Genomic DNA, 12,450 nt, shown 5'->3' with positions numbered 1-12,450 from the left:
CACGCGGGGTCGCTGCGGGCGGCCGATCTGGGCCTTGCGGGCCCATTGCGCGGCTCCTCGTCGGCGCAGCGGCTGGGGACCAGACCTTTGATGGCTCCCGTCCCGATCTGGTGCTCCGGCAGTTGTTTGTAGCAGAGTGTGGTGCTGGTTTTGGCTGCTGCGTCGGGTGTGGGCGTCTGGTGGTCGGCGGCAAGGTCACATGCTCTAGTGGCTGCGCTCCTTCAACCCGAGCTTCAAGCGAGCTCGATGGCGGAGGTCGATGGCGGAGATGGCATGCCAGGCGAAAGCTTTGCACCTATCCTGAGTAGGTGCCGATGACGACAATGCCCACGGGAGTCGTACTCCTTCTTGAAGGCATCTTCGTGAGCTTCATCTCCTGCTGTCACGGGTGTCTGGTGTCCTCCTGGTGAAAACCTGAGCTCCCCGTGAGCGGGCGACGGCGACAGTTATGCCGCTACCTTCTTGAAGGCGCCGCCTTTGGAGACCTCGACACTTGTGGTGTGGTAGGTTTGCATCAACTAAGCATGGTTGCCTTGCGGCCGAGGATGGTGGACGCCGGGGCGGCGGCTCCGGACGGTGGATGGTGCGTCGAGGCGGGGGCCTCGAACGGCCTTGCAACTACAGGCGCATGGGGTGTGGTTGTGGTCTAACAAGGCAAGGGTGACGTGCTCGTGCTCCGTGGGTAGCGAGTCCGTCGGCCCGGTCGGCGCGATCGGATGGTCGGTTTGGCTGGCATGTCGGGGCGGCGGCCCCGGATCTTTTGGCGCGACATTCGTGGTCTGCGGATGGTCGTCTAGTGTAGCCTGGGCTACGAGGTGTCTAGTCCGTGCGGCGTTGCGGCTCGAAACCGAGCAGGGGAAGCCGGAGTGGCGGCTCCGAGCACGGATGTGTTTGTTTTGTGCAACGGTGGCTTTGTGTCGTGTGCGCGACGAGACTGTTGTTTGTGCGGTTTTTCGACCCTTTTTTTCCTCAAAAATGGAGTCTTTTTGTACGATTTTTGGGCTCGGTTTTCCTCATAAACGGGGTCAACCGGTCGTCTTGACCTTCTCCTCTATTGAGATGAATATAACAGTTATCCTGTTGTTATTAAAAAAAAAACCATCACTCCATCTACGTGTCCTGCACCTGCCTCCATCGAATCTGCACGTCTAGCTCTGCCGCCGCCGCCGCTTCATCTGTCTGACTCCCATGTCCGATGGCGGAGCTTCCACGTCTGGTTGGCAGCCGCACAACAATTTCGCCACAGCTAGCTTCCGAGTTCCGAGGATAGCTTCCAATCGATCTGACGTCAATCACCATAGACATAATCCAATCCAGACACGACTTTGCCGACGCTCCACAAAGTACTGGGCTGATCCCGTGAAGAAACGAGACACCTCCATCGGCATGGTTTCGTGTGGGGAAGACTAGTTGGTTGGTTGTATGTGAAGCTCTCGTAAGTAAGGCAGTAACTTGAGTAATTTTTCGGTACAGATAGATAAACCGCACAAGCACCAGCCGACACCTACGTACGACGCAGCTGTCGTGCAGCGATGTTGCTGGGTGTGCACCACCTACGGTCATCAACGCATTTCCCCACCACTTCGTCGTTTTTACCCTGCATGTCTAGCTTATAAGCACCAGATCGAGCTCGTGATCACACGAACAATAACTCGCCTGCAGAGCTCCACAGAGTACCGCTGGGCTAGACATTTCTTTCACATGGCAGATCTCGTCAAAGAACTCATCCAAGAGACGCCTCCGCTGGCATGGTTTCCGTTCCTCCTCCTCCTCCCGTTCCTCCTGTTTGCGCATCGCTGGCTTACGACGGCAAAGACAGGGAAAAATGAGCAGCAACAAGAAAACCGCCTCCCGCCCTCGCCGCCGGCTCTGCCAGTCATTGGGCACCTTCACCTCGTCGGCTCCCGCCCGCACGTCTCCCTCCGCAGCCTCGCCAGGAAGCACGGTCCCGACGTCATGCTCCTCCGCCTCGGCGCCGTGCCGACGCTCGTCGTGTCGTCGCCGCGTGCCGCGGAGGCGGTGCTACGCACGCACGACCGCGTCTTTGCGTCGCGGCCGCGCTCCGTCGTCGCCGACATCATCCTATACGGCTCCTGCGACGTCGCCTTCGCGCCCTACGGCGAGTACTGGCGGCAGGCCAAGAAGCTTATGACCACCCACCTGCTGAGCGTTAGAAGAGTGCAGTCTTTCCGCGGAGCTGCCATAGAGGAGGTAATTTTGATTTTGACGATTTTCTTATTGCTTTTTGTACAAGTATGAGATGGAGGTCGTCGGGAGGCATTAGATGTACGTATTTAGTAAGCATTGGTCGTCGGGAGGCATTAGATGCATGGGGAGGTCGTCGGTCGCTATCTTGTAAGCATTGATCACTACCATTAGATTCAATCTAAACCCACTCTCGTTAGGGAAAAATAACCGGAGCAAAGAGCCCTACATTGAAAGAGTATATACAGCTAAATCATAGCGGTAACACCTGGAACAAAATAGCCTATCGGTGAACCACCTATTTCTCTAGTGATCGCCCCCCATCACCGACCACGCGGTGAACTAGCACCCCAGTCGCCTGCCTCTGTTCGGTTTTCTGTCTTGCACGATGCTAGAGGGTGAGCAGATTGGTACTGTGATATGGGTTGGTTCGGCTAAACCAGCGAGGCACGTCTGGTACGATCAGGTCTGGCTCGACCCAACTAAGGTGTGACGCCATGAATAAATCGGCTCGGCTCGGCTCAAGAAGTTGACTAGACACGCCACGCCATACTTTGAGTGGGACCCACCAGCGAGGATGGGGCAAAATATATAAAAGGGTAAAAATGGAAGAAAGTATGCTAAATGGGGTAGTTTTTAGGAATTTCCGTTAAGTTGGGTAAAAAGTGGCACAAAATTAATCTTAGGAGGTAAAAAGTGGAATTCACTCATCTAATTAATTATTCCTGAAGAGAGATACTCCCTCTGTTTCTTTTATACAAGGCCACAAGTTTATATTTCAGGTACTATCTCCATACCGGTTTATTAGGGTATTACATCTTTAAAAATTTAAATATTAATTTGATTATTAAAAATGAGATATATTTTACAAAAAATTATACCATTGGGTTCATATTCAAAGTAAGTTTTCAATGATTTTTTTGGTATATATCTTATACTTCATTAACCAAATTAATTGTTAAGCTTTCTTCTCAAAGTGCGTAATACCCTAATAAATTTAGTACTTCTATTATTGGACTAGCCACAAAATCTAGTTCAATGATGAAAATGACTTCAATGCTATTTAGGCTAATTTGAAATAAATTGACTTCATATAAAATGGGTGCAAATAGTAAATGGTGTTCTTCATTACTACATAACAAAACAATCTATAATTTGGGCCTTTGGCGCCATTTCTTGCAGTTGGGCTGAGATTTATAGTTTGGTCTGTGCCAAATATTAGTTGAACTAAACTGTGTTCACAAAGGAAATAAAGAAAATAACTTCCCTTTTTATCCTCGGCTAATTGTTCCCTATATGTAAGCTAGTCTAATATTCTAATATGCATTCCGTCATAGGTGAGCACGGTCATGGCCAAGATTAGCGAGGTAGCCACAGCAGGTGGTATGGTGGACATGAGCGAGCTGCTCAACTCATTCTCGAATGACATGGCTTGCCGCATCGTGTCAGGAAAGTTCTTCCTAAAAGAAGGACGGACCGAGCTGTTACGGGACCTCATCAACGATAGCTCACAGTTGCTCGGAGGGTTTAACTTGGAGGATTACTTCCCGACTTTAGCTAGAGTAGGAGTGTTGAAGAGGACAGTTTGTGCTAAGGCTGAGAGATTGAGAAATAGATGGGACAGTCTGCTGGCTAAGGTGATCGATGATCGTGTGAGCAAGGAAAAATCAACGTCTGATCACAAGGATGCCGACTTCGTAGATATTTTATTGTCCGTTCAGCATGAGTATGATCTCACAAGAGAGCATATGAAAGCTCTATTGACAGTAAGTACAAATAACACTTTCTATATTATATATGTTGATTTCTTGAATATATCTTACATCATCTAAATTAATTTATATCTACAGGATGTATTTTTCGCTGCAATAGATACATCATCTAACACCCTTGAATTCACCTTGGCTGAGCTCATGAGGAGGCCATACCTGATGAGGAAGCTACAAGACGAAGTGAGGAGTATCGTACCACAGGGACAAGAATTTTTTAGTGAAGATAACATGAACAACATGACGTACCTAAGAGCAGTCATAATGGAGTCACTACGGCTGCATCCTGTAGCGCCTTTTCTTGCTCCGCACCTTGCCATGGCTGACTGCAGCATCAATGGATATATGGTTCCTGCTGGGACACGTGTTATCATCAATGTGTGGGCCATTGGTAGGGACCCAACCTCCTGGGAGGACGCAGAAGAGTTCAGACCTGAAAGATTTGTAGAAGGAGGCAGCGACGTGCACGTTAACTTCAAGGAGAATGGTTTCAAGTTCTTGCCGTTCGGCGCAGGACGAAGGATGTGCCCTGGTATAAACCTCGGAATCGCCAATGTCGAGCTTATGTTGGCAAACCTCATGTACCATTTTGACTGGGAGCCGACACCGGGGCTGGACAGAAGAGACATTGATATGACAGAGGTGTTCGGGCTAACCGTTCGCCGGAAGGAGAAACTACTGTTAATTCCAAAAGCACACACATGTAGCAAAACCAGGCTTGTAGCCACGAGAATAAAATCTAAGCTCTTTGTGTTATCGGCATACTGTTGCTAATAAATAATGGTCACCTTTTAGTTGTTGAAAATCAGTTTTGAAATTATTTAGTTACGAAAGTTTGTGTGTTAAAATAGTGGCATGATCTTCGAGGCACGAGTTTGAACACTAAATTTTATTGTTACATACATATAAAATAAAGCATGATATACATGTATTAAAATACTTTGTACGTAAAATATAGTATTGTAACCTGCCCAAATGTGTGAACAACGTTTTAGTTGGCTACACCTGCACATGCTAGTAAATGTTAACAACACAATTAACAAGTTAAAAATAAGTGAAACATATGCATATATATTCTGTAAAGAACAAAAGAATTATGAAAGCGAAGAAGTATCGTTAGAATGTGTAAGTATTTGGCGGGCAATCATAGGTACAAACAATTACATGTTTTCAATTAGTATCTGGTTAGGCAGTATAATTGTATAAAGTGCACCAAAGCAATGAACATGTAGGTTAGACACAAGAGAATGTATGGCCCCACAATTCCATGCAGGGAGTCAGTTACAGCTCTTGATTTTGTATCATGGTTCTTTGGGACTCTAGAAGACAAAAAAAAAATAGGTCCGCACAAAAACATTCATGTTCGAGTAGGTCATTATGGAGTAACATTTTTTTTGTTGACATATACTTTTGACAGCTTCCAGCATGGAATAGCCTTGCTGGGAAATGAATGGTTGGAGCAAATATATTGTCGCCGGGAATTGAATAACTAACCTGGTAAAAAAAGACTTTCAAAGATAAACTCTGCATAGCAACTAGAGAAATGATCGATGGACCAACAGGTCAAGCAATTACCAAAATAATTACATGGTCATGTCTGATCAGTCCAAGGTTCATCACACACGGCTAACTTAGATGCACCCTTTGTTCGGTGAAGCGAGATCAGATTTCATCCACACGTTTTGACGAACAAGGCAGGACAATGCTGTACAAGGCCGAACATCTATTTTCAAGCGTTGTGACAACCTTTTATGCAACCGCTGCAGAGGCTGTGAGTCTTTTTTTCCTTTTCCACGAAAAGAAACAGCAACGAACAGAAAAGAAAACAGCCGAAACTAACAGCAGGAGGGGAGGCTACAATCTAACAAAAACCTACAGATTTCCACCTTTCAGCTTCCTCCATGATTCCATTAAAACCAGCTCCACTGTCAATGATTTATTTCAAGCACACGATCGTTTCTCTGGAGGCAAATTGACAGCAGCACAGCAACATAACTAAGCCATCTCACTTTGGCCAGCGACGAGGGGCGTCAATCCACCAGCCCTCAAGGGAATCAAAGGACGTCAGGGTGAGACTCGGACACGCCAGACCATGCATCATCTAAACCGAATTTCTCGGGCGAACAAACACTGTTATCCTAATTGCTCATCGCCGATCGGAATGAACAAGAGATGACCAATAAGCCACACAACGATTTGAAACACAAAAAGAGGGAGATACTTTCTGTAACTGTCTAACTGATGAAGGGAAAACTACCATATTTGATTGACAAATCACGTGTTAGTGGGCAATGCTTCAGGGTAAGCCGAGACATATACTAACATGAACTGTAATTCTATGTCGAATGAGACTACATAGTATTGGCTAATTTCTCCCTTGATCCCCAAGTTTTAGTACCTTCTGGATTAAACGCCTAGCTGATTCTTGCTGCAAAAATGCCAGTGGTCATTCCTCCCGTCATGAGAAAGTTGGTGACAAAACTCCCGTTTCTGTTCCTCTACGACAATAGAACAGGCGCAACAAGGAAAATTAATAGCACATGAATCCAAATTAGCTTTGACACAATAAGCCTGCAGGGAAGACCAAATAGATGATTCAGTTTTCAGAACAAGCTGTGTTAAAAATCCCATGACATGACTGTTTTCCAGTGAGGTATTGGGACATATTCACAAATGCTCTTCTAAGTTCTAACCGTGAAGATACCATGCAAAACACCACCTTTTATTTATTGTTACAAGCAGGCCACTCAGCTGTCGGTATACAGAGTGCAACGGTAATACATTTCAATCATCTTTATGATGTAAGGCACTAGGTAGACTATTACCATTCAGGGCTGCATGGTACACTCTCTTATCCGCTAGTCCAAGATCTGAAAGAATCAAGTTTCCCTGAAGAATGGAAGTAAGGGTAATATCAATATATGGTAGTACTTTAAGTTAAACATCAGGGACTACGAAGGATTAACAACAAATATGGAAGGTGAGAGACCATTCTATAAATTAAGAAAAAGATGAAATATGTACCTCCACTGCCATCAATTTCCGTACATTACTTGCATAGAGCTTTGGGTCGTCTTTTTCTTGCTCAGAAGGATAGTACACAGGCAAATGGACAACCTCTAGATAGTTTGCAAACTGACAAAGGAGAAGCAATATATGGCGTGCCTGAAAGTTTTAGTGAAGTTAAAGCGATACTTGAACTCACAAATGAAAGTACCCATTCATATAATTAACAACTAACGATATAAGAATATCAGCTGGAATCAGCTCGAGTAACTACAGAAAAGTAACATTAGGATTTAGGAATCAGTTGGAGAAACACAAGAACCATTAGAGATACACATTACAAACATTCTGAAAAAATGCTATATCCAGGAGAAACACAAGAACCATTAGAGAAGCACATTACAAACATTCTGAAAAAATGCTATATCCAGGGTATTATCTCATAGATAGTCTGAGCTGTTAGTTTTCTGAGGTCAACTGCCCATCATGTAATTTTATATGTATCACTGTTACTTTAACTGTTTTGGGTGAAAGAAACAAAATATTCCATTACGAAAAGAAAGCAACAACACTGGGAAACAAAGAAGCTAAACAGAAGTTCATTAATGAAATGTCCTAAACTTATGAACTAATGAAATGAACATACATAAGATGATATCGATCAATGTTATTTTAGTGGACAACATCAATTCTAATAAGATCAATTCCTTCAGTGTATGGTTCATACATGCGCTCATTGTAGGCATTTGGAACTGACAACTACAAGTATGCATAGACTTCCAAGTAACACTTACCCCATCCATGGAGTCCCATGCTGGACTAAATCTCTTGTATGGGTATCTTAAAATGACTGGCCGTACTGGTGCTTTTGCAAGAAAGGCTCCTGTCTTGAACGGAAGGAGATAGTCCCCATTTGTAGTTGTACCCTCTACAATAGGAATGCAGTCAATTGTATAAGATGAATACAAAACTACACCAATAAAGCGGAGACAGATTTACGGAATGACTAATTCCATGTGTTCTTGGACCACAGTACACAGTTCCACAATTTTGGTTTTGAGCACAAATATACAAGTACTAAAATAGGTTGTACAAAATTTGAAAAGATATACAGAAAATATTGAAGAAACAATTATGATAAAACAAGCCAAATACAAACAGAAAACCAATTGAATAATAAAAAATCATCACGCAAAAGTAATCTACGACTTACAAATCAAACATAGACACAAGATCCTGATATTAAGATGTGATTGTAATCCCAGAATAAGAACAAGATCAAAATAAGACAGGTCACATAATATATGCAGTTACAAGGTATTGTGAACAAGCATTATATATTCCGCAAGATGAGAAAAAATATACCAGGCTACTAGCCATTCAAATATGTGTCATAAACGAACAATAAACTCGAAATGGTCATTACTGTCCATATGTACAAAATCTAACGAAGAAGAAAGTATTATTATGCACCAACCAGGAAAGAGTAGCATCATTGGAGAGTCTTTCTGTCTATGAGCTCGCTGGATTCTTTCAGTTACAGCACCTGCGCGATATAAGTTAGAAAGCAGAACAAGCAAAATAGAATGTAGGCTACTGTGTTTGAACAACCCTGACCACGAAAAACTAAGCCAATTATTATGTATTGAAGTGCCAAATCTGCTTACAGTAGCTATTCTTTAAAGAAATTGCACCTATGGTCCATCACCCCAAAATGGCAACAATATAGTCCCTAGACTGAAAAGTCTAACAATACCATCTAAGAATAATTGATGTTGCTTAGCTTAACTTCGATTACGCATTAGATAATACCACTCCATACATGCATACCAGACTGCAATAGCGAGTTCAGCACCTGGTTTCAGACCGCCACGATGAATGCACAGAGCTCAGTTCGGAAGGGTGCCAAGTCGATTATTATCCTAATCATATGGAGACTCTGGAAAACTCGGAATGATGCAGTCTTCAAAAACACTGCACCTAACAGGCAGGACCTGGTCGTCTCGATCCTGGAGGAAGCTAAGCTGTGGATGATAGCCGGCGCAAAAGCCCTGCGCCGGCTCCCCTTACACGCTAGACCTCCCGATGCAGAACCCCCTTAAAGTCCCTAGGACTAACAAAGTTAGCCCTGTACAGTTTTATTTCTTTCTTCTTTTATTTTTCTCTGAAATTCCTTTGTAGCTCTGCTACTCCCTGTATGCTCCCGTCTTCTCGACGGTTTTCTTCTAATATATTATGACGCATGCTTTGGCATGCGTTCGAGAAAAAAAAATACCACTCCATACTATAAGGATGCTATTACAAACATGCCAAATTTATCTCAGCCGTGCAGAGATTTTTCACTGTTTAGAATTTCTTAGTCAACAGATAATGCTTTGTGTTTGATAGTTTCTGGTTTACCTACCACCATGAAAACATTCAATCTTTAACCACTGTAGTGATTTTAGGTCTTTTATTTTTTTCCTATTAAGATAAATTTTACCTCCTCCGTCCCATAATATAAGATGATCTTACAACCAACATATGAGTATATTTGTAATAACATCTTATATTATGGGACAGACGAAGTACTAGTTAATAAAGCTAGTACCTTGCTCCTAATCCACCTATAAGCTTCCATGTTGCAATCATATCGCACCTAGCCATCTCCAGTAGGTTAATGACATAGTAGTCAAATAATTAGTGGTTAAAGAATGACATGCCTATATTGAAAGGACACCACAATAATAACTATGAACAGGATTTTACTTGTTGACACTCGTCAGATTGTGAAGATTTATCATGTAAAATATAATAATTCTCTGGGTAAAAATTGCATAACTAGTTCCGAAGTTGAACCATAAGGATGAGAAAAATAATGCACAGCAGAGGCAAAAGAATGTAAGCATGTTCACTTAAGGTCACACATCAACGAATACCTGAAACACCTTTGAAATCCGAAGCTTTAGACTCTCGCTGAACAAAAATACAACCCATGCATTTGCTGCATCGCAACAGAAGGTCATGCTATAAATTCAGTTTAGTAATAAATACTCCACAAACTGTTGTTTTGTCATATTATCCACTAAAATACAATGTTGCAAGCTTCTAACTAGAAAGTCTAAAACGTGTGATCCACACAGCAAGAGAATGTTATTACCTTATGAGACCAACTAGGGGCAATCTGGCCACTGATCTCTTCAATGGGGACAGCCATCATGTGCAAAAACAAGCATGTCAAAATCAACACATTCTGATTTCTGAGGACATAATTCTTGAGAAACCGAATGAATAAAATCAACATTACAACATAACTGCTGTACCTTAGCAACAAAACTTGGAAGGGAAGATGACATGTGATACAGAATATCCAAATGTGATACATGATTAGATACAATTGCCCCTGGTCTTCCCAAATATTCAGACTTGCCCAGGTCCTCATCCTGAAAGAAATAAAGTGTCCCTAGTTGAATATAGTAGACACAAAAGCAATAACACGCAATATTCCGTATCCAAATAAGGTTAAAAGTAAACCGTTGTCCAAATTCCGTACCCATAATTAACCATCTACCATCAGGCATCAAGCATAAACAATGTAGTAATTTGTATTGTTTCACCAAAATTGTATACAGGTGTAGTATTTCTCGTGCACTAGGCAGATGTAGTACTATGGAACAAACCCCAATCATTCAAAATCCGCATGTATCTTGAACAAGAAATAAGCTCAATCTGTTATGTTACTAGAAAGGGAAATAAATTCACTTTGTCCTGATCCATTCTCGCTTACTGGAGGTTGACCAAGGACCTTGAACAAAGCCAGGAATGAGCACTACTCCAAATAACCAAGCACAGTATAATTTGCATCTTTCTAGCTCCGTTCCAAAATAAGAGTCACGGTTTTGTGTAAATTCGAGTGTATCTAGAAGAAATTTTAGTTTTAGATACATCCATATCATCTAGATAAAGTTGCGACACTTATTTTGGAACGGAGTGAGTAGTATTTATTAATGTACAAATGATAACTCCATGATCACCAATAGCTATCTAAAACAGAGTATCTAGTAACATGCCACGAGTGGAAGCAAGTATTCACGGTACATACATAGTAACATAGATGGGCATGCATATATGCACGCTTCAAGTTGAAATAAGTGCATATGCTAGAACAACTTTTTTTTCCCGATCTAGACCGGGGAAGCAGGTTTCAACTTAGGCACAAACAGAGACAAATTGTACACGGTGACGTTGCCGTGAATGTGTGTTTCCAACTCCGTCAGACAAGTCAAGCAGCACACGCATGAACAACTAGGCCGGCCTCGCACGACATCCCGTTCTTCCATCGCAAGGTATCGAGGACTATCAAGCAAGCGGGCAAGCAACAGGAAGCCAGAATCGAGATTAGAGTTTGGTACCTGGGCAGCTGCGGCGCGGCGGTGGTCCTCGCGGATCCGGTAGAAGCCGAAGACGAAGAGCATGGCGCGCGCGAGGTTGCGGCCGCAGCGCACGACGGCGTCCCGCCTCCATCCCCGGAGGCGCGCGTAGCCGTCCCCCGGGCCCTCGGCCCCCTGGCGCTCCTCCTCCACCCCGAGCGTGCACACGCGGCAGACGAGGTAGTAGGCGACGAGCAGGAGCAGGGCCGCCACGACCCGGAGCGGGAGGAGCAGGGCCGCGGCGACGGCCAGGCGCGCCGCCTCCGCCGGCCCCAGGGGCCCGCGGCCCATCGGCCCGTAGGCGTCCCGCCGCGCGTACGGCGCGTACCTCCGGTCCAGCTCCTCGAGGGTCTCCTGCGGCGCCGCCGCGGATGCGGCGGGGGCGGGAGAGGTGGAGCGCGGGGAGAGGAGCGGCTTGGCGGGGGCGGTGGCGTCGCCGTCGGCAGCCATGGAAGCGGGGCAGTAGCTAGGTGTCTATGAGGGGAAGAGAAAGCGCGGCGACCGGGATAGGGATAGAGATAGTGGGATAGGGAAAGCCGGAAAGGGATAGAGGCGGTCGTGGTGGTGGAGGAGTAGACGGCGACGGCGACGGCGAGACTGGAGGAGGAGCGTCGGAATCTGGATCGGACGGCTGGCTGGAGCCTGCCGCGCGCGGTGGTTAACTGGAACTACTTTGCGTGGACGGCTGGAACTGCCGTTGTAGCAAAGCTCGGCAAAGTGTTGACGTACACGGTCGGCGGCGAAACGGCCCCGCCCCGCGTGTCCCACACTCCAGCTCCAAGCCGTGACGATTTGACTTTTTGTTTTCCGGATTGTTCAGCGGTCTACTAGATAGATTTTCTAGTGTTTCTCCAAGGCCCCGATGGAATACTCTGGAGTTATTTTTTCGTGAATGATTATTCTAGAGTTGTGGGATTCAACTTTATCTAGATAGGGATGTATAGATACATTATTTATACTAGCAAAACTGCCCGTGCGTTGCACCGGGATAAATAAATATTTAAATGCTTCTATAAACTATTTGTGTTGACACTTGTCCTCTTGGTCACCATCGTAATCAA

General features: G+C 44.6%; 2 protein-coding genes across 5 annotated transcripts; one reads left to right on the top strand and one right to left on the bottom strand.

Moving 5' to 3' along the window:
- Positions 1–1,611: 1,611 nt before the first annotated feature.
- On the top strand, positions 1,612–4,807 carry LOC127317684 (indole-2-monooxygenase). The gene is made up of 3 exons (XM_051348280.2): positions 1,612–2,211; positions 3,543–3,971; positions 4,056–4,807. Exons 1-3 carry the CDS (start codon positions 1,702–1,704, stop codon positions 4,746–4,748), a joined length of 1,632 nt encoding a protein of 543 aa, XP_051204240.1. The 5' UTR covers positions 1,612–1,701; the 3' UTR covers positions 4,749–4,807.
- LOC127317691 (lysophospholipid acyltransferase LPEAT1) lies at positions 3,977–12,074 on the bottom strand. Of its 4 annotated transcripts, XR_011746602.1 has the most exons (12): positions 11,372–12,074; positions 10,283–10,402; positions 10,120–10,157; positions 9,899–9,963; positions 8,458–8,526; positions 7,775–7,908; positions 6,999–7,139; positions 6,800–6,863; positions 6,373–6,545; positions 4,515–4,625; positions 4,224–4,407; positions 3,977–4,145 (listed from the first exon to the last, which is right to left on the bottom strand). XR_011746602.1 is itself a non-coding variant. In XM_051348296.2 (9 exons), exons 1-9 carry the CDS (start codon positions 11,837–11,839, stop codon positions 6,526–6,528), a joined length of 1,119 nt encoding a protein of 372 aa, XP_051204256.1. In that variant the 5' UTR covers positions 11,840–12,074; the 3' UTR covers positions 6,217–6,525. The 4 variants fall into 4 exon arrangements, 2 of the variants coding, with proteins under 2 accessions (XP_051204256.1, XP_051204251.1); XR_011746604.1 differs by lacking the exon at positions 4,515–4,625; XM_051348296.2 differs by lacking the exons at positions 3,977–4,145; positions 4,224–4,407; positions 4,515–4,625 and having other exon boundaries at positions 6,217–6,545.
- Positions 12,075–12,450: the final 376 nt, after the last annotated feature.

Source organism: Lolium perenne, chromosome 1 (assembly GCF_019359855.2).
Source record: "Lolium perenne isolate Kyuss_39 chromosome 1, Kyuss_2.0, whole genome shotgun sequence".
NCBI lineage: Eukaryota > Viridiplantae > Streptophyta > Magnoliopsida > Poales > Poaceae > Lolium > Lolium perenne.
The sequence above is the reverse complement of the archived record's forward strand: the minus strand, read 5'-3'. Positions and strand labels throughout refer to the sequence as shown.

Bases quoted from the DNA above. Each gene is read 5' to 3' on its own strand.
- LOC127317684 (XM_051348280.2), top strand. From the start codon at position 1,702: ATGGCAGATCTCGTCAAAGAACTCATCCAAGAGACGCCTCCGCTGGCA. The intron at 2,212-3,542 runs GTAATTTTGATT...ATTCCGTCATAG, and splicing joins GCGGAGCTGCCATAGAGGAG to GTGAGCACGGTCATGGCCAA. The intron at 3,972-4,055 runs GTAAGTACAAAT...TTATATCTACAG, and splicing joins ATATGAAAGCTCTATTGACA to GATGTATTTTTCGCTGCAAT.
- LOC127317691 (XM_051348291.2), bottom strand. From the start codon at position 11,839: ATGGCTGCCGACGGCGACGCCACCGCCCCCGCCAAGCCGCTCCTCTCC. The intron at 10,158-10,282 runs GTACAGCAGTTA...TCCCCATTGAAG, and splicing joins TTCCAAGTTTTGTTGCTAAG to AGATCAGTGGCCAGATTGCC. The intron at 9,964-10,119 runs GTAATAACATTC...GTTGCGATGCAG, and splicing joins CCCCTAGTTGGTCTCATAAG to CAAATGCATGGGTTGTATTT.